The 20,000-nt window shown below is 37.9% G+C and overlaps 8 protein-coding genes across 12 annotated transcripts in view; 5 read left to right on the top strand and 3 right to left on the bottom strand.

Annotated features, from left to right (window-relative positions):
* The window catches only part of LOC106312095, a 2,796-nt gene extending 459 nt beyond the window's left edge, over window positions 1–2,337 (top strand). The window contains exons 2-3 of the mRNA XM_013749480.1: window positions 1–1,428; window positions 1,521–2,337. The exon at window positions 1–1,428 is cut by the window's left edge and continues 46 nt beyond it. Of these exons, the coding sequence (XP_013604934.1) occupies window positions 1–1,428; window positions 1,521–1,731 (1,639 nt within the window). The 3' untranslated portion in view covers window positions 1,732–2,337. The remainder of the gene's footprint in view (window positions 1,429–1,520) is intronic.
* Window positions 2,338–2,525: 188 nt separating this feature from the next.
* Window positions 2,526–3,712, bottom strand: LOC106312096 (protein CAJ1). Its single transcript, XM_013749481.1, has 6 exons — window positions 3,580–3,712; window positions 3,344–3,436; window positions 3,205–3,235; window positions 3,102–3,134; window positions 2,882–3,020; window positions 2,526–2,803 (listed from the first exon to the last, which is right to left on the bottom strand). Exons 1-6 carry the CDS (start codon window positions 3,643–3,645, stop codon window positions 2,749–2,751), a joined length of 417 nt encoding a protein of 138 aa, XP_013604935.1. The 5' UTR covers window positions 3,646–3,712; the 3' UTR covers window positions 2,526–2,748.
* Window positions 3,713–5,064: 1,352 nt separating this feature from the next.
* LOC106310799 (probable pectinesterase/pectinesterase inhibitor) lies at window positions 5,065–5,937 on the top strand. Its single transcript, XM_013748019.1, has one exon. It carries the CDS (start codon window positions 5,134–5,136, stop codon window positions 5,782–5,784), a length of 651 nt encoding a protein of 216 aa, XP_013603473.1. The 5' UTR covers window positions 5,065–5,133; the 3' UTR covers window positions 5,785–5,937.
* A 1,080-nt stretch (window positions 5,938–7,017) lies between these two features.
* On the top strand, window positions 7,018–9,263 carry LOC106311462 (probable pectinesterase/pectinesterase inhibitor). Its single transcript, XM_013748648.1, has 2 exons — window positions 7,018–8,213; window positions 8,371–9,263. The coding sequence occupies exons 1-2, from the start codon at window positions 7,148–7,150 to the stop codon at window positions 9,057–9,059; spliced, it is 1,755 nt and encodes a 584-aa protein (XP_013604102.1). The 5' UTR covers window positions 7,018–7,147; the 3' UTR covers window positions 9,060–9,263.
* Window positions 9,264–10,054: 791 nt separating this feature from the next.
* LOC106311842 (protein FAM192A-like) lies at window positions 10,055–11,553 on the bottom strand. Its single transcript, XM_013749154.1, has 7 exons — window positions 11,404–11,553; window positions 11,227–11,301; window positions 11,034–11,091; window positions 10,838–10,893; window positions 10,623–10,685; window positions 10,448–10,528; window positions 10,055–10,368 (listed from the first exon to the last, which is right to left on the bottom strand). Exons 1-7 carry the CDS (start codon window positions 11,452–11,454, stop codon window positions 10,144–10,146), a joined length of 609 nt encoding a protein of 202 aa, XP_013604608.1. The 5' UTR covers window positions 11,455–11,553; the 3' UTR covers window positions 10,055–10,143.
* Window positions 11,554–11,817: 264 nt separating this feature from the next.
* On the top strand, window positions 11,818–14,733 carry LOC106311840 (proline--tRNA ligase, cytoplasmic). The gene is made up of 11 exons (XM_013749148.1): window positions 11,818–11,920; window positions 12,134–12,389; window positions 12,473–12,589; window positions 12,680–12,867; window positions 12,999–13,065; window positions 13,162–13,284; window positions 13,363–13,515; window positions 13,610–13,894; window positions 13,993–14,211; window positions 14,298–14,391; window positions 14,486–14,733. The coding sequence occupies exons 2-11, from the start codon at window positions 12,153–12,155 to the stop codon at window positions 14,548–14,550; spliced, it is 1,548 nt and encodes a 515-aa protein (XP_013604602.1). The 5' UTR covers window positions 11,818–11,920; window positions 12,134–12,152; the 3' UTR covers window positions 14,551–14,733.
* A 726-nt stretch (window positions 14,734–15,459) lies between these two features.
* Window positions 15,460–18,482, top strand: LOC106311841 (probable polygalacturonase). Of its 5 annotated transcripts, none has more exons than XM_013749153.1 (7): window positions 15,460–15,571; window positions 15,910–16,029; window positions 16,357–16,674; window positions 16,745–16,865; window positions 16,942–17,116; window positions 17,197–17,267; window positions 17,642–18,482. In XM_013749153.1, exons 2-7 carry the CDS (start codon window positions 16,012–16,014, stop codon window positions 18,367–18,369), a joined length of 1,431 nt encoding a protein of 476 aa, XP_013604607.1. In that variant the 5' UTR covers window positions 15,460–15,571; window positions 15,910–16,011; the 3' UTR covers window positions 18,370–18,482. The 5 variants fall into 5 exon arrangements, with proteins under 5 accessions (XP_013604607.1, XP_013604605.1, XP_013604604.1 ...); XM_013749151.1 differs by having other exon boundaries at window positions 15,673–16,029; XM_013749150.1 differs by having other exon boundaries at window positions 15,648–16,029.
* An 851-nt stretch (window positions 18,483–19,333) lies between these two features.
* The window catches only part of LOC106310890 (auxin-responsive protein IAA30-like), a 1,642-nt gene continuing 975 nt past the window's right edge, over window positions 19,334–20,000 (bottom strand). The window contains exon 3 of the mRNA XM_013748121.1: window positions 19,334–19,585. Coding sequence (XP_013603575.1) covers window positions 19,531–19,585 — 55 coding nt within the window. The 3' untranslated portion in view covers window positions 19,334–19,530. The remainder of the gene's footprint in view (window positions 19,586–20,000) is intronic.

Genomic DNA, 20,000 nt, shown 5'->3' with positions numbered 1-20,000 from the left:
CTGGGCGCTTGATAACCCTGCGCCTGCGAACTTTATGCTGATCTCTGGGGATAGAGACTTCTCTGACGCTCTTCACCAGTTGAGGTTGAGACGTTACAATGTTCTCTTGGCTCAGCCTCGCAAAGCTTCCGTGCCGCTTGTTCACGCTGCGAGGACCGTGTGGCTGTGGACGAGCCTTTCAGCTGGTGGGATGCCTCTCTCGAAAAGCGAAAGCTTGCAGCTTATCGCCAATGCGCCAACGCAGGAGTGTGTTCCGTCAAGCCAACCTCAGGATTCGAACAAATTCAAGGCTAAGTACCTTCCAAAACCTCCTCCAGCGCCTAATAATTACCAATGTCAGCAGCAGCAGCAGCAGAATAGTCAAGGGAAGCTGATTAAGAAACCTCATGAGCTTTTTAGAGGCAGTGAGCCCTCTTCTTCCACCACCATACCTGCTCCTCCCATTTTACCCACTACCAATGTCAATACTTTCACTGGTAATGATGCGATGAGTAATCCTCAGAATCAGTACAACTATGCTCCTAGACCTGGTCCTTATCCTCATAGGCAGCCTTACCCTAACCCTGATGCTTCTTGGAATAACGGAGTTAGCATCCCTAACTATTTTCCCAATGCTTCCAGGCCAGGTGCTTCTAATATGCGACCGCCTTATGGTAATGTTTTCCGTCCGTACCGGCCAGAGAATCTGCATCCTCCTATGAATAATGGTTTCCGACCGAGGAATGACGGTCCTAGGTTTATGTCTTCACCTGATCTCAGCAACCTAAGTGTGTCTCAGTATCCAAGCCAAACTCAAACTCAAATTCGTCCTAATTTTTATCCTCAAGTTAGACAGGAGTTCAGACCAAAGATGGAATCATCATCATCATCTTCTCTTAGCTTAAACAGTGGAAATAAAGTTTATCTTCCACGGAGTACTAGTGCCCCAGTAACCAGTACTACTACAACCACAGTGAACACCACCAACTCAACCACTCATGGAGTCTCACCTCCTCAGCTTCCATTGGTTGCTTCTGGATCTGGTTCCAGCAATGGTATGTGGGGAACAACACAAGAGTGCCCGCCACAGCCACCGTCTGAGTATGTTCAAGGCCTTATAGGGGTTATCTTACATGCTCTAAACATCTTGAAAACCGAAAAAGTTAGTCCCACCGAGCCTAATATCTCCGATTGCATTCAGTATGGAGATCCGAAGCATCACGGTACTGATGTAAAGAAAGCTTTAGAGAGTGCAGCGGAGCATCAAATGATCATGGTTGTAAACATGGGTAAACTGAAGCTTTACCTTGTCAAAGATGAACCTCTATGGAACTGTGTAAACCCTTTAGGGGGCAACCCTAAGCAATACCCAAAAGCAGCTTGGGATAGACTTCATCAGTTTCTAACCTCATCCTCTGGGCGTGTGGCGATTATGGCAACGCAGTGCAGGTCAGTAAAAAAAATGTTTACCTTATAGCTAGTGTTCATTATTAATGAATCATTTTAACATTCTTTTTTTCTTCTTTGGATATGATATTTAGGTATGAAGCTGCACAGATTCTGAAAAAGCAATGCCTAAAAGAGTATGCTATAGGTGACATAGTTCAGATCTTGGATATAACAGCAACCTGGAAGAAATGGATTACTTATAATCAAACAGGATGGAAACCAATTACTGTTAACCTTGCTGCTGCGGAGACTACAAAAAAGAAAGCTACTGAAACCGTGACAGGTATCCAACCTGTTGCCTGAAATATTGTTCCATGAAGAAGTGAAGATGTAGTAGTAGCCTATATGGGTACACTACTTTGAATATCAAATATAGAGCACACTAAGACATGGATGTTTTCCATATCTAAAAACTTCAGAACTATGATGAATCTGAAGTCTGGAGTACTAGTTACGTTAGTAGTAGTAGGCACGTTTTTCTTTTATTTTTCTTTTTTTCATTTTACTATCGTCGGTTCATTACAAATGAGTCAAGGCTAAAAATATGGGGGGGGGATGGTTAAGGGTTTGGACCTATTGGTTATGTATTAGTACATGGTTGGGTTCTATAAAAACCTTAGTGTTCCTTAGAAGAAGAAGGGAGATTTGCTCAATTTCATCATCTCAAGGGATAAACAAGTTAGTGGGAAAAGCAACGTTGATTTGGGAATCTCTGCATCACCAACGTTGCTGCAGTCTGTTTCTTTTGGTCTAATGCGATTAAGAGATATCTACTGTGATATGGATGGATAATATCTGTAGCTTCGCCAGTTTTCTTTTTTATTTTATTTACCTGCGTCTTATTTTGTAGTCTGAAGACTCTGAACCACGAAGTTTCATTTTCTTTATATGAATATTATGTTTTATGTTTGTACAGGCTCTATATAATTTATAGATAGCTATAGAATCTTGTCTAAATCCTTACTTAGATTCTGTTACGTTCTTCTACTTTAACAATCTGTTCCAATTAATTCCTCTCTAGTAAATTGTCAGTCAAAAGATACATTTTCATTTTACTAGTGTGTTATGCGTTATTATACTACGCTCACAGCATTATCTCTCAATGAATCAAGTATTATAATACAATATTACAATGTACAGAAGTTGGTGTCTTGTGTATGCCATTAAAATTACAACAAGTATAGGAATCACCAAACAGATAACCCCCAAATTCCTAGGACTTCAAATCTTATAAGAGTTAACTCTAACTTGACATCCCTGTTGGCTGCTCTCTGATTCAAATGCTTTTTTTTTTTGGTTGAAAGAGAGAGACTGAATGAATCAAGGGAGGAACGGATTATGAGAGGGGAACGTCTGTTTTTGCATATTGTACGCCCTGTAAAAGCCACACCAACGATTATAAATATTTATTTACGAAAATCTCATTAGTATCTTTATACAATTTTAGAGTGACCTGTTAGCTTTGACACCACCAAGGCCGATGGTTCCAAGGACGATCAAAAGAAAAGGTGCACCGATCAACCACGCGTTACCTCTTTTGGCATATGCATATGTCCGTGGGACTCCCGTCTTGACCACCCTCGAATACCCACCTTATTTAATGTGTAACACACGACGCCTTAGTCTTATAACACATATTTAAAAGTGTTTTGAGTCGTATTTTTACTGTCTACCTGATCTGGAATAGTGTTGGCCTTTAACATCACCTGCAAACAGAGAGACCAATGTGAGCTAGAAATGTAGCTCCAAGGAAAGGTCAAATTTTGAGTAAATTACCTGACTCAAGGCAAGAGTAAGCTTCAGATATCTGCAAACAAATTGAGAAAGTATTGATTTTTTTTTTTTTTTAAATCTTGTGAGAAGATAAGAAAGATTAAAAGGATTAAAGCTCAATTTAAGAAGAATTATGACTCACAGATTTGAACATAGACTCAGCATGGAGCTTCTGATCATCGGGGAACAGGTCAGGATGTGATTCCCACACTTTCTTCCGGTACGCTGCTTTAACCTAACTCCAATCATCATAAATCAAATACTATAAAATCCCAACTAGAATTCGAAATTCTCATACCAAGCGATCAGGGATCGAGCCAAAACCCTAATTGTACAATCAAAGCCCAAAATCGAAGATGAATGGGGGAGAAGAAGAACCTGAGAAGGATCAGGAAGAGAGTTGGGAGGAAAGCCCAGCAAGATCTTGGCTTCCTCCTCCTGCATTTTCCCGCGTCCCACGAAACGATTCGCCCAAGAGAGAGAGAGACGATCGACTTTCCTGTTCTTTTTTTTTTTATACACACCTCTTTTTTTTTTGCTTGAGGGTGAGGCTCGGCTTGGACACGTGTCCATCTCACGACCAGTAGTATCTTTTGGGCTCGTGCTTATAAATTCTCTGTTGATGAAATAAATTTGATTCGAGATGGGCTTTGATTCTGAAGAAAGGGTTCACGTCTCTAAATATAGTTTCAATTTTCAGTTTAGAATAATATTTTCTCAACTAAAATATCTATTTAAAAAATATCTTCATGCATATTAAATCATTATTTTATTATTATTATTATTGATTTCTGATAATTTAGAATTAATAGTAGTTTAAGAAGTATAATTAACTTTTTGGAATTTACCACTCTCAATCGTCAACTAACTAAAAAACTTTAAAACATTAAAAGTGAAATCTTGAAAATATAATTTTGAAATTATTTATTTATTTTCCAAGAAAGAAAGGACTAGGCATTTCGATCGGTTTAAGTTTGGTTCGGTTTGTTTGTGTCTAACAAAACTTTAACCATCAATCAAAATTAATTTGGTTTAGTTTAGTTAATTTGAGCTTCGGTTGGGTTTGTGTCCAGTTCAGTTTTTTTTTGTATTTGTTCAGTTCAACTATGTTTGGTTGATGTTCAGTTTAGGTTTTGTTTGTGTTTATTCAGTTCAACCGAATTAGTTTTTAGTTTTGTTTTAGTTTGGTTATGAAAATATAATTTACAAAACCAAAAACAAATCATCATTTGACACTAAATTGTTATTTTTTCATATTTAAACGTAAAAACATTGTATTTTAAAGATATGTAATTCAATAATTTTATATTATTTATCTTCTAATCTAATATAAATATTGCAGGTTGTTTTTTATGACTTCTATTCTTTTATAAGTAAAAAGTAAAATGTATAAAATTATATTTCATTGTTTCTATTAAATTGTTAAATATGATAAATCTTAATAGTTGTACGGTTCGGTCTAAAACTGAACCAAACCAAACTATTTGGGTTGATAAAATCTTTGACCAAATGATTGGGATATATATTTCGGTTTAATTTGGCTCGGTTTGAATGGTTTTATTTTTTGCCCATCCCTAAGTATAAACTTTGAACGATTTTTTCTCAATTTTTTTGTTTGAATTATTCTTTTCCAACAGCAAAACTGCTTCAGTTAATCCCGTATTTTCTTTTACTACGAGAAAAAACAAAATATAGCAAACAATATTAAATTTGAAACATTGCCGTTTCACCTGAACTTAACCCGCAAACGCCTCTTTACCATATGTTAAGTACCTAGAAAATTGAAAAACAAATTTAATATCTACCACCAAATATAGATGAACTATAAATAATCTACAACATGCATCTCTCTATATCGGAAGCTCTCTCGTTCATCCGGATCCGTTCCTTTCCGGTCATTCTCTCTCTCCGTCCATAGGAGAACATCCAATCATGATCACTCCGATCAAACTAGCCTTTCTCTTATTATTCATCATCGCAACAGCAACCGCTGCACCTAAAGCCAAACGCAGGAACTACCTTTTCACACCGCATGCAAAAGCAGTCGCGGGAATATGCACTGTCGTCCTAACAAACACAAGTCCATGCTGTAAAACCCTTAAACACGTTCCTACCGACGACCCTATCGAATTGATCCGAGCGTTAGCGGCTGCGACTGAATCTTCCGTGAAAAGAAGTGTGGTTTTCCTCTCCGAGATCAAACCAAAACACAAATCAAACGCAACTGCAGCCGCAGTGATCAACAGCTGCGAAAAAAACTTGAAGTACGCGTTAGAAGATTTCACTGATTTTTGGAACGCTACGGGGAAAGATGTAAAGACGTTGGCTCATAACTATTTCACGTGTAAGAAGAAGTTAATGTCGATCATGGGGTACCACTGGACTTGTTTGGATGATATTGATGATAAGAATCTGTTGAAGGAAGTGGAGACTGGGATTAGTGTTGGGAAGAATCTAAGCAGTAATACGTATGATGTGTTTAATGGTTTGAAAACTATTTTTAAGACGTTTGGTATCAAGGTGAAACTTAACGAGGAAGACACTTCGCCCCAACCGCCACCATTGTCGAATTATTACTACTGATTAAATGATTTGGATGTAATAAATAATTAATATCACTCGTATAATGCCTAAAGCGACCATGTATGATGTATGTTCTAGGTTTTATACATGTACGGATGGATTTCGAGATTATTGGAAAGGATATATTAATGGAATGTGAGTTTTTTTTTATAAGTTTTTGAATTGTCATCAAAATGAAGCTGAAATTATGTTGATCACATAATTATTTGGTAGACCTTGATAACTCGAACAAATATACACTATCGCAATCATTATTGGTTAAATGTTTTCGGATACATGTCCTACGTCAAACAAAAGAATTGTGCATTTTTCATATATTTGATGCATGAAAGTTTCATATATTTGATGATGAAACCATGCCTTTTTTTTATGACCTGGTATCCGAAGTCTCGAGAGGATCCGACTAGCGCCAATGACCGTCCACCGGAGCTTAGCCGGGGAGCCCGCCGAGGCAAACCATGCCTTTTTCCTTGTGCTCCCGGGACATGTCAACATTCAACGAACCTTCAGTAATCAACTACATATGATACTGATCTAGATGATGTATGTACATGTACGACCATGCATGAATCACGCCGATGTTTCTTTTATCACGGCAATGTTTACGCCGGTTCTTAAATAACCGGTTCTTAGCTTTTTTTAGCTAAAAGTTAAGAGACGGGTTCTTATATTCCGCTAAGAACCTCACCCTAAGAACTCCCATTAAACATGCTCTTAATAGTCTAAAAAGATGTCCATGAACTAAATGAATAATACCATTCATGTTTGAGTAACACCATAGATGACACAATTTTCTTACTACCACTAGCTTAGCTACCTTTGTTACATGTTGTAGTGTCCGATTAATTTGGGTTGAAGAAGATGAGAACTATCGATGAGAAGCTTTAGAAACATTTTACTTTCGTTACTTTCGAAATTCGGATGTAAAACTAGTACTAGGAATGAAGAGCCCAAAATAAATTGTTTATTCTAATAATAATAGACTAACTTTTCCATCCTTAAGTTACTTCTTATTTTTAGTAATCGAAGCTACACCTCTTGATCAGGACAAAGACATAATCAAATCATCTTGTGGTGAATAACTTTTAATCTCAAATCCAATATTTGATTAGAGAAGTTTCAGCCATTCAACGACCTAAAATGTCTCCCTACATGCAAAGCTCATGCGAACCTAATTTTAGAAACTACAACTTCTATAAGAATCTCCCATAATGCACCATAATCTCCACCAGCCCCCATTAAATAATCCACCGGGTCTGAATAAATAAAAATAAGTCCCCTCCCTCTCCTATTTACCTCCTAAATAAAACCTGAGGGAGAAAAAACAAAAAAAAACAAAAAAAAATAGATTAAAAAATAAATAATGGCGGTAGGGAAAATTGTGATATCAGTGGCATCCATGCTTCTAGTGGTGGGTGTTGCCATAGGAGTTGTCACCTTTGTTAATAAAGGTGGTGGTGCAGGTGGCGACAAGACTCTGAACTCGCATCAGAAAGCGGTTGAGTCACTTTGTGCGTCAGCCACAGACAAAGGTTCATGCGCAAAAACACTTGACCCTGTCAAAAGCGACGATCCAAGTAAACTTATCAAAGCCTTCATGTTAGCTACAAAAGATGCGGTCACAAAATCCTCAGACTTCACGGCTTCAACCGAAGAAGGTATGGGGAAAAACATGAATGCGACGAGCAAAGCCGTTCTTGATTACTGCAAGAGAGTGCTGATGTACGCTCTTGAGGATCTTGAGACAATTGTTGAAGAAATGGGTGAAGATCTTCAGCAGAGTGGGAGTAAGATGGACCAGCTTAAACAATGGTTAACCGGAGTTTTTAATTACCAAACCGATTGTATTGATGATATTGAAGAATCGGAACTAAGAAAAGTCATGGGCGAAGGAATCGCTCACTCCAAGATTTTGTCCAGTAACGCTATCGATATCTTCCATGCTCTAACCACCGCAATGTCCCAAATGAATGTTAAGGTTGATGACATGAAGAACGGGAACCTCGGAGAAACTCCAGCTCCTGATCGTGATCTTCTTGAAGACTTGGACCAAAAAGGATTACCTAAATGGCATTCTGACAAAGACAGGAAGCTTATGGCTCAGGCCGGACGCCCTGGTGCCCCTGCTGATGAAGGTATCGGTGAAGGCGGCGGTGGTGGCGGTAAAATTAAGCCGACGCATGTGGTGGCTAAGGATGGAAGTGGACAGTTTAAGACGATTTCTGAGGCGGTTAAAGCTTGTCCGGAGAAAAATCCTGGACGTTGCATTATCTATATTAAGGCTGGTGTCTACAAGGAACAAGTCACTATCCCTAAGAAGGTAAACAATGTTTTCATGTTTGGTGATGGTGCAACACAGACAATCATTACTTTTGACAGAAGTGTTAGACTTAGCCCTGGAACCACTACTTCACTCAGTGGCACCGTTCGTAAGTCCCATTTAATTAATCTTCTTCTTTTTTGGGTTGCTAAAGTCCATTTAGTTAATATTATTTTTTTCCATCTAACTATATTGCACCGTGCAATATCTACATATGCACATGCACATGCACGTTGATATCTAAATATAAATATGCATGCATGCAGAGGTTGAATCTGAGGGATTCATGGCGAAATGGATCGGGTTTCAGAACACTGCTGGTCCATTAGGACACCAAGCTGTCGCGTTCCGTGTGAACGGAGACCGTGCGGTCATATTCAACTGCAGATTTGACGGTTACCAAGACACACTCTACGTCAACAACGGACGTCAGTTCTACAGGAACATCGTTGTGTCCGGTACAGTCGATTTCATCTTCGGAAAATCTGCGACCGTGATTCAAAACTCTCTAATCCTCTGCCGAAAGGGAAGCCCCGGACAAACCAACCACGTTACAGCCGACGGTAACGAGAAGGGTAAAGCGGTGAAGATTGGTATCGTTCTCCATAACTGCCGTATCATGGCGGACAAAGAGCTCGAAGCTGACAGGCTAACCGTCAAATCATACCTTGGACGGCCGTGGAAACCATTTGCCACCACCGCGGTTATCGGAACTGAGATTGGTGATTTGATTCAACCGGTAGGATGGAACGAATGGCAAGGAGAAAAATTCCATTTAACAGCTACATATGTTGAGTTCAATAACCGTGGACCAGGAGCTAACACTGCTGCGAGGGTTCCTTGGGCTAAGATGGCTAAGTCTGCTGCTGAGGTTGAACGTTTCACCGTCGCTAACTGGTTGACTCCTGCTAACTGGATTCAAGAAGCCAACGTTCCTGTCCAGCTTGGATTATAATAAGAAAACTAACTAACAAAATATATAACGAATAATATAGTATGTGATCTTGTAAAAAGCTAACGATACGACCTCGTCTCTCGGGATCAGGGCTCTTTTTGGTTATTATTATAGGGTTCTAGACAGTCTGGGATGATGTTTGTATATGATTGCTTTTGTTTCACATGCAAAACATATATACAAAATATCTTATTTCTTTTTTAATTTCTTTTGTTCAAAATAATGAGCTCTTATAACCATGTTGATGTGTGTATGAATATCCTATGATCCTATCACTAAACATGATAAATATAACTTAAAACTAATACTCTAGTAAAATAATACAAACAAAAAATACTTATATATGTAAGATTTTGTGTAAACATGTATACTAGCTCAACAAATATAACTTTATAAAAAGTTTGCCTTATTGCTATATTTATATATATGATTCTATATTCTATATTTAAGTATGTTATAGAAGATTATGAGGACAGAGATGACTGACTATTGGCAAACTTTTATGAGTAGTGTAATATGTTATCAAAGCAAGCCCTGAACTACCAAATCAAATCCCACTTCAAAGCGAAGCTGTCCCACTGATGATCTCACCAATATTTTTCACACATTACAAACGTGACATAATTGGCTGTTTCTTTAACCAAAGTAAACCGAGTCAAAATCCAACCTTCCGAACCAACCCATCTTGGGATCTGTCCCTGATCGATTATATTCCGGTTTTAAGATGTTTCGGTAGGACAATACATGTGTTTACGCATGGACCTGATGCTCTGCTAGAGTCATAAAAGATGCATCGGCTAAAGCAATTGTTCCTTACTATAAATTGTTAAAGATCCAAAGGGGCTGCTATTGGAAGAAGCAACAAGTGCCCTAGACGCAGAATCGGACTATGCGGTCCAAGATTTACTGGACCGGTTTATGGTTAAACAAACAAGCGGCCATCAAAAATCAAGAACGCAGATGTAATTGCAGTGCTTAAGAATGGTATCATCGTGGAGAAAGGAAAGCATGGAACTTAAGTTAATATCAAAGATGGTGTCTTATGAATGTTTATAGATTCTTCGGACAGAATAAAACAAAAATGTTAAGCATCATCTTCACTTTCATCACTATACGAGACTAAGGCTAAACCTGTTTGCAGAGCTACGGGAGTGACATTGGGCTTTGCAGAAGTCTCCGGTTTTCCATTCCCTGAGATATCTTTCTTCTCATCCTCCGTCGCTTTGACCTTCTTAGGTTGTGACTTGACTTTTATGATAGCGTTAAATGGACGAGTCGAAGCGTTTCTCTTCCCCGTTGTCTTTTGTTCCTACAGGATACATAAATAAAGTTGAATAGTTCTGTAATCAAATATCAAAAAGATATAGTTTGAAACACGAGATGCTCACTTTGGTGGTTGGAGGTGGTGGTGGAGGAGGAGCAGCTTCTTTTGGCTCTTGAGGGATTGCTGATCGTGCTGCAACTGCTGCCTGAAAAATCAAAAAACCATAATCAAAAAGGTTGATCCAGCATTATTGCATCTGTTTAACAGTATTTTTCAAGTTTGACAAGAAATTTATTTACCTGGAAACTACGAAGCTGTTCTTCCTCTTCATCTGCTAATTTCCGTTCATATTGCTTCCTTGACTATACAACAAAATGCAAAACGAATGCATCAAAAAGCCATGAATCTTCTTCCATAGGCATTGTCAAAGAGGTTAACACTGGCCATGCTATATGGCAGGTCATTACGATATAAGATGAATAAACTCAGTCTGAAATTACTAAGTTTTACTCACCATTTCGAGTTTATCAAGAAACTCAGTCTCATCTTCATCAAGAGCTTTGGGTGGTCCTGGCAAATCCAATTCAAAAAAGAAGAGATAATCCACTGAAGAAAAGGCACAGAAAACTAAAGAAAGAAGAAACTAAACCAAAGACGTTGCTAAACAATAAGCATATGAATGAATGAATACTGGCAGAGTAGTGACTCACTGTGCTTGAAACGTTCGTTAAACTCAGCATCCTTCTTGTCTTTGTTCTCTTTCAATATCTGAAATTAGTATACACAGAAGAAGCATTGTTCTTAGTCTTTTCAATGACGCTGCAACAACAATAATCATTCAGCTGCAATCTGATCAAAATAACTGAAGAAGAAACGAGAAAAAAGGAGGCTAGAGAGAAAAACCTCGTACAAAGCCCTGTCTCTCTGGAATGTGCCATCTTCAACTCTTTCCCCTCTTTCTTTCTTCGATTCCTCTAACTTCAAAATTCAATTCCCCCAGAAAAAAAAAATTAAGATCGAATCTGCTACAAAGCTAGGGTTTCGATAGAGATGAAAGCGAGAGAGAGAGAGGGAGAGAACCTGTTCCTCGGAGACGAAATTAAGTAACCTAATAGGCTTCTCTTCTCCCATCTTCTTCTTCTTCTTCCTCCTCCTCTACGCGCTCTGTGACGAAGAAGAAGAATTTCACACTTCTCTCTTCTTTTCAAATCTCCAAAATCGCCCATCTGGTTATTATTTATTCGTGTTTGACCCTCTATGTTTCATCTGTCCAATTTTAGTCCTTCGACTGTTAATTGAATAGACAAATATGGGCTTTATTGGCCCAATTAGGTTGAGTTATATATATATGACTGGCGGCGATAATAAAATACTAGCTTTTCCACGATTTCTCCATTACTACAGCTAATGCATAGAGAGTTGACTTCTTGACCTAGCTTTGGGCCTGGCCCATTTATATCGAGCCCTAAGACGTGGCTATATATGATTGGAAGTAGATCAGTAACGAAGCCAGTCAAAAGGTTTGCAACTTGTAACGTTTTCCCTCGATTCGTTGCTCTCTCCTTATCTCCGCCGTCTTCAGCTCACCGGCGAATCGGTTAGCTTCTTCTTCCTCCTCCTCCTCTTTCGCTAACTATCGTATGTTTGTGTTTCCTCTGCGAATCAATTGTTATTTTTGTTTATTCCTTGGGAATCTGCTGTCTAGATTGTCTCGCTCGATTGATTCACGGATCTCTGCGTAGCTTTCGATTGGTGCTTTAGGTTTCACTTTATCTATAAAACGAATCGCTTTTGTTGTTAATGCATTCAGAAAGAAGAAAAAGGTTGAAATGGCTGGTCCAAGTGGGAAGAAGGAGAAGGTCGCCAAGGCGGGTCCCAGTGGCGGCGGCGGCAAGAAGAAGAAGGACGTCAAGAAGGAAACGGGTCTCGGTCTCAGCGTCAAGAAAGACGAGAACTTCGGTGAATGGTACTCTGAGGTTTGCAAGCACGAGATGATTGAGTACTACGATATCTCTGGATGTTACATCCTTAGGCCATGGTCAATGGCTATTTGGGAGATTATGCAAGTGAGCACCTTCGTCTCTCTCTTTTTTTTTTTTAATTAATCTGATGTGGGAGATAAGATGTTTGATCATTTTGTTTTTTCCAGACTTTCTTTGATGCGGAAATCAAGAAAATGAAGGTGAAGAATTGCTACTTCCCTCTCTTTGTATCTCCTGGTGTTCTCGAGAAGGAGAAGGACCACATTGAGGGTTTCGCTCCTGAGGTGTGTGTTTATATCTGTGAATCTTTCAAAAGGATTTTTTATTTGTGACAATGAAGCATTTGTTTAATAGATTTTGAATGTTTTGTTTAGGTTGCTTGGGTTACAAAATCGGGCAAATCTGACTTGGAAGTCCCGATCGCAATTCGTCCTACCAGTGAGACAGTGATGTACCCTTACTACAGCAAGTGGATAAGAGGGCACCGTGACTTGCCTTTGAAGCTTAACCAGTGGTGCAATGTGGTTAGATGGGAGTTCAGCAACCCTACCCCATTTATCCGGTACTTGATCATCTTATAATCCTTTTTATTTTCTTGTTCATACCTTTTTTTTCTTGAGCTACATAGTTAGTGAAATAGACACAGAAGTTTGGTTTGTCATAGCTCAGTGCCTGATTTTTTTTTAATTGCAGGAGCCGTGAGTTCCTTTGGCAGGAAGGGCACACTGCTTTCGCCACAAAAGAGGAAGCAGATAAAGAGGTAACTCAACTTATCATAACTTTCGCCTGTGATCCAGCATCTCCCTTTTTATCAGGTTAATATCATTTATCGTTTCTGCTTCTCAACTGTTCTCAGGTCCTTGAAATTTTGGAGCTTTACCGTCGCATATATGAAGAGTATCTCGCAGTCCCAGTTGTGAAAGGTATGAAGAGTGAAAATGAAAAGTTTGCTGGGGGACTTTACACTACAAGTGTGGAGGTATGTAACTTTTCTATTTCGTTTCAGAGACGCAATCTTCTTTTTTTTTCTCGTGGATTAAAACTTTGTTTTTTGTAGGCTTTCATTCCAAACACGGGTCGTGGTGTACAAGGTGCAACTTCTCATTGTTTGGGACAAAATTTTGCGAAGATGTTTGAGATCAACTTTGAGAATGAGAAAGGAGAGACTGAGATGGTGTGGCAGAATTCTTGGGCCTACAGTACCAGGACGGTAAGTCTTGTGCTATTTTTTATTCACCTAGGTTTATTCTCTCCTTGCGGTTTCTCTACCGCATATTAACTTTTCAACTTGGTACCTTGCATAGATTGGAGTAATGATTATGACTCATGGAGATGACAAAGGCCTGATACTTCCTCCTAAAGTAGCATCTGTGCAAGTTGTTGTGATCCCTGTTCCTTACAAAGATGCTAATACACAAGGAATTTTCGATGCTTGTACCGCTACTGTGGCTGCCTTGAGTGAAGCCGGTATCCGTGCCGAAGAAGATTTAAGGGACAACTACTCTCCTGGTTGGAAGTATTCAAACTGGGAAATGAAGGGTGTCCCTTTGAGAATTGAGATTGGACCCCGTGATCTGGAAAACGACCAGGTCAGCCTGGTTTAACGTGTTGAATATCTCTCGGTTTATACTTGGGAAGACTGTGGCTAAACCAATTTCATTATATCTTTGTTTTTGCATGGCTATAGGTCAGAACTGTGAGACGGGACAATGGAGTTAAGGAAGATATCCCAAGAGGTAGCTTAGTGGAACATGTGAAGGAACTGCTTGAGAAGATCCAGGCAAACATGTATGAAGTGGCGAAGCAAAAGAGGGAAGCCTGTGTTGAAGAAATTAAGACTTGGGACGAGTTTATCGTAGCACTCAACAAAAAGAAGCTCATCTTAGCTCCCTGGTGTGATGAAGAGGTGCGTTATAAAAAACCTTCTTCAGGGAAATCAATTGTGAGAAAGAATGCATACATTTAATTCCCTTAAAATCATACTATTTGCAGGAAGTGGAGAGAGATGTCAAGGCACGTACTAAAGGTGAAACTGGAGCAGCTAAAACCCTCTGCTCTCCATTTGAACAGCCAGAGCTCCCTGAAGGTTAGAAACAGAGAATCTTTTAATCTCTCTTGAGAAAATATTCTCATCAATTTCTCTCTCATTCACTGTTGTTTTTTTTTGTGTGGTTGTACAGGCACTCTCTGCTTTGCATCTGGAAAGCCTGCGAAGAAATGGACCTATTGGGGCAGGAGTTACTAAGTGTTGTTCACCAAGTTTTTGTTCAGTTCATGAAATTTACTTTGTGAAGACTATCTCAAGTTCATTGTGCTGTGATTTGATATTTTGACTGAAAGCTATTTTAGTTTCATTACTGTGATTGCACTATGAACTACCAAAACGATGTTTTTTTAATTCAAAAGAACTGTTTGAGAAAGGAAAAAATAGCTCTGAAATCTACTGCTTGTGGGAATTTAGTTGAATAAGTTGGGGCTCAAGGTATGTACAATTCTAGGTGGTACTTGTTCCTTGGGTGTTAGCTAATAAGCCTTGGAGTCTCAGGTGCAATGTGATATATACTAACGTTCTGTTCTATAAGCTAAGCTTTTTCCTGCTATAATAATTCACCATAAAGCTCTGTTTTAAAAGGATGCACAAATTTATTTATGTCCTTTTATAAAAAAAAATGAGTAACTTTTTGGGTACTTAAAATCATACTCAGGTCCATGATGGTAGGTATGGTAATCTCTTGAAGGGATAATTAAGTGTAGTAATTATGGGTGTCGTATTGTTCTTTTATAGACAACAAAGTCGTCTCATTACTCTTGTCTGTCTTACTAATTCTCTCTAATTTCGTGAACACATAAAAAATGTCAAATAGTATTAAAAATGTTGGAACTATAAAATGCTCATTAATTATGTTTGTTAGTAGTAATTGTTACTCTAGCACATGTGTAGAAGCACTTCTGAATTTTATTCCCGATTTTTTGTTCTTTTCCTTAACTGCAGCAATTAAGTAACTGAAAAAAAAAGAAAAAAAAAACGAGTAATTACAGTAGCAGAGTCAACTCTCAAATAGTCAAGAGATCCACGTGTCACGTGATCCGTCATCTTCTTCATCTTCTCGTGATAACTGATCACATTTGATTCAAAAAGAAAAAGGAACAAAAAATGATTCCTTAGTGTTCATTTTACAGACTGGTCTAACTTCTCTGTCTTTCTTTCTGGCTTTTTGTATATGTGACCCCTCACTGTCTGTTTATAACAGAACATCTCGAATAAGGTAATCTCCAGACATCTTAGGTTCCATCGAATGTTATTCTTCTTTAATATTTGATTATTAAAAGTACTTGAATTAGATGCTTTCCCGTTTCTCGGGTTTAGCCGTTTGCGTACGGATAAGGTTTAGAAGAAGAAGAAAGGACCTACAACTAAAACTACTGCTTGAACTTTTGGCGGGCACAAACGGTCACTTTCAATGATGCTTGCTGTTTAGTGTGGGTTCCCCTGTTTCCTCTCTCACCACTGTCCCCCATCTTATCACTCTTTGCAACTTGCATTCAATCACATGAGAGAGAGAGAGAGAAAACTCATCTTTCAATGTTTTGATTTTTCTTACAGTCTACAAGAGAGAGAGAGAGAGAAGCCCAAAAGAAGCTGAGATTGTTTGTCAAGAAGACTTAGGTTTCTGGAGCTGAAGGAGATTACAGATCTTCCATTCATATGAAGATATCCTTCCTTGTAAGTTTTATTCCTCTTTTTTTAAAAACATAACATAGTTAAGTTCCACTGCCCCTGTCTCTCAAATATGGTAATGCCATGTCTTATCTGTTCAAGATCTGCAATCTTGTTCAAAAAGGTTGAGAGTTTTACAAGAAACCAATATTTTTACTGTTCAGAATATCCTCTTTCTTCCTGAATCCTGATCTGGTGTTTGCTTGCTTATAGAGATGAAATGTAGCTCTCACCTAACTGTGTATCCATTGTTCATGAGCTATTTTAAGTTTCATTAGGCTTGAGACCTGTGAACATCATACAATGTTGGTTTTTGATGTTGGCTATTTGCAGCTCTCGTATGTGCTCTTAGTACATGCATTCTATGGTGCTTGGTGCAGCCTTGGAGGCAGCCTGCACTGTGAATATTCCAATTCACAGATTCTTCACCGGCCTCACAGCGTATCCATCACAGAGTTTGGAGCCGTTGGAGATGGAGTCACACTAAACACTAAAGCCTTTCAGAATGCTTTGTTCTACCTCAACACTTTCTCTGACAAAGGTGGTGCCAAGCTTTTTGTTCCCGCTGGTCAGTGGCTTACCGGTAGTTTCGACCTTATCAGTCACCTAACGTTATGGCTAGACAAGGGTGCAACCATTCTCGGGTCAACGGCAAGTCTCTGCCTCTTTTTACATCATTTCAAGCATACATGTTAATGTCTTAAGTACTTTCTCTTTATAGAACTCGGAGAACTGGCCTGTGGTTGATCCATTGCCATCATATGGGCGAGGAAGAGAGTTGCCTGGTAGAAGGCATAGGAGTCTTATATATGGTCAGAATCTCACTGATGTTGTCATCACAGGTACTAACTAATATAACAACTTATTATAGGGATGCTTTGAACCGTTGATGTTAGTCTGATGATAGTGTGATCATAGGTGAGAACGGGACAATAGATGGTCAAGGAAGTATATGGTGGGATTGGTTTAGAAATGGAGAGCTAAACTATACAAGACCTCATCTTGTTGAACTCATAAACGCTACTGGTCTTATCATCTCCAACCTCACTTTCTTGAATTCACCGTTTTGGAATATTCATCCTGTTTACTGCAGGTCAAGTCACACTTATCTAATGCTACTTGAGTCCGGTTAATCATGTGTTCTGATATGGATGTTTCTTGTTGTCTGAACAGAGATGTTTTTGTAAAGAATCTCACAATCTTGGCTCCTCTTGACTCTCCAAACACAGATGGAGTTGATCCAGGTGAGTTGTTAGTGGAGCCTAGAATTAGGATACTTACTATTTATTTGTATTTAAAAAAAAAATTCCTATTTTAATTAGGATTAGATTTACATAGTTTTGTAGGTTTTATATAAATAAATTTATGGTTTTATGATTTGATTAATAAAAGTGATTGTTTTATTCTTTGTTTTCAGTAGATCTAAATAGATTTTCATAAGTTTCGGTTTATCTGAATAACATTTAATAACCTTGTGAATATTCTAGTTTTTTTAGTATTCTCAGAAACAAAGAACTACTAATCTATCTTTTAAAGCTTTCGATTCATCAGTTCCATTGTAAATTTACTCCTCTAGTTAAGATATGAGAGATGGTCTCACCATTTTCGCTTCATGCAGACTCATCAACTAACGTTTGCATAGAGGATTGTTACATAGTTACCGGAGATGATTTAGTATCGATAAAAAGCGGATGGGACGAGTATGGAATCTCCTACGCAAGACCAAGCTCGAAGATCAAGATCAATAGGTTAACGGGTCAAACTACTTCAAGCTCAGGAATAGCCATAGGGAGTGAAATGTCAGGAGGTGTATCTGACATCTACATCAAAGACTTGCATCTATTCAACTCCAACACTGGAATCAGAATCAAGACTTCTCCTGGACGAGGCGGCTACGTAAGAAACGTGCACGTCTCAAACGTGAAGCTCGATAACGTGCAGAAAGCTATTAGGTTCACGGGTAAGTACGGTGAACATCCTGATGGGAACTTTGATACTAAGGCACTTCCGGCTATAGAGAAGATCACTTTTGAGAATGTTAGTGGTGAAGATATCGGTGTTGCGGGTCTTCTTGAAGGTATAGAAGGAGATGAGTTCAAGAATATATGTTTCCTTAATGTTACTCTTAGGGTGAAGAAGAACTCGAAGCAAGCTCCATGGAGATGCTCTAATGTTAGAGGCTACTCGCAGTGGGTTTCGCCGGAGATTAGTTGTGATTCTTTTGAAGAGAGTATCTTCCCGGAGCATAGCTCTGATTGTTTTGGGTTGTCAGAGAATAATGTTGAGACGTCAAGTGGTTTAAGTAGATCACCATGGTTGTTTTTTTGGTACGTTAATGAAGTTTGACCTTTAAAGGGGAAAACACAGTTTGCTTGAGGGTGAAGAAACATCTTCATAAATTTTCCTTCAATTTTATTTCTATAAGAGGTTTCGTTTTTGTAAGTGATGCTTTTGTTCTTTCTCTTTCTTTTAAGATATCCGGATCCAGATCTTTATCCGGCGAATCCATAATTTTACTATTCTTATTCGAATCCGGGATTCTCGGATATCCTCTAAAAATTGTAATATCCGGCGGTTATCCGGATCCGGATTTCGATCTTTAAAATAAATAAAAAATAATATTAATATATATAAAATATTAACAATAATTTAAAAATAAAAAATATATATAATGTTTTAAATATTTATATGTATAGTATTACAAAATTTACATAATATTTATATATACTATTATAAAAATGAAAATATATCAAATAAAATTAGTTTTTTATATATAGATATTATTATTTTTGAAATAGTTTTTAATAAAACTTACGGATCCAAATATCCGAACTAAAAAATCAAGATATCCGGATCTGGATCTAGGTTTGACGGATCCAACATTTTACTATCCGGATCCGGATTCGGCCCCTCCGGATATATGGATTTTCGGATCTCGGATCGAATCCGCATCTCGGATAAAATTCTCAGGGCTACTAACAAGTGTAATATATCTCCTACATGAGTCTTTGTAACTGAAGTTTTGTTTCCTTGGCAATAATTTATCATATCTCGATTGAATTTTTTTTTTAAATAACAAAACTCTTAACTATCAGTGTTTGGTTAAAAATCATTATTATACCTCAAATCATTCGAGAATTTCCAAATAAATAGAGAAAAAAAAACTCAACTGAAAATATTGTTTGTGATAAAACACAACTTAGATTTTTTATTTATATAAATGGAAGATAGATTTGATTAATAATACGATAATATTGTACCAAATCGATTCATATAATATTTGGTTTTATTATCGCTAGGGATTTTTTGAAATAAGAAAAAAATCTAATAAACAACAAAACATGAACCTTCTAACGAAGGATCTGAAAGAAAAATTCATCCTTGCAAGTTATAACCGAATAAAAACATTACGTAATAAAACTAGAAACAAAAATTTTGAATAAAATCTCCGACAAAGTGATTTACATCATGACAAAACTAACTACTTGCCACACTGTATTGGTCAAATCAGTAGTGATAAGCTCTTGAGATCTTCAGTCTTCTCACGCTAGACAAGAACATCCTACACAATAATCAATTAAATCCCCATTAGACTTCTACATCATTATATTATAGTTATTAATCAAAATTACAATGTGCTTAATTAGAGAATAATTTTTTTTTAAAGTTCTTACTCCCAAGGAACATCTCCAACAATCATCCAGTCATCTTCCTTGTCTGCGTATGTTAGCACATGACTTTCTACACATCTCTTCTTCCTCAGCCCCTGTTTCAGTTTTCACTATCATTGACTCCTCGACCACTATACTCTCACTCTTCTTGCACACATAAATCATCGTAATTCATATATATAATGTGTTACGGTCTACATGCAAAAATATATAACTATAACTATCTAGATAGAAATGATCATATTCTTTATATAACCGAAATTTTTCCGATAGGAGTGAGTCTGGTTACGGGTTGTGGTTGATTGT

This window comes from Brassica oleracea, chromosome C8 (assembly GCF_000695525.1).
Source record: "Brassica oleracea var. oleracea cultivar TO1000 chromosome C8, BOL, whole genome shotgun sequence".
NCBI classification, from domain to species: domain Eukaryota; kingdom Viridiplantae; phylum Streptophyta; class Magnoliopsida; order Brassicales; family Brassicaceae; genus Brassica; species Brassica oleracea.
The sequence above is the reverse complement of the archived record's forward strand: the minus strand, read 5'-3'. Positions and strand labels throughout refer to the sequence as shown.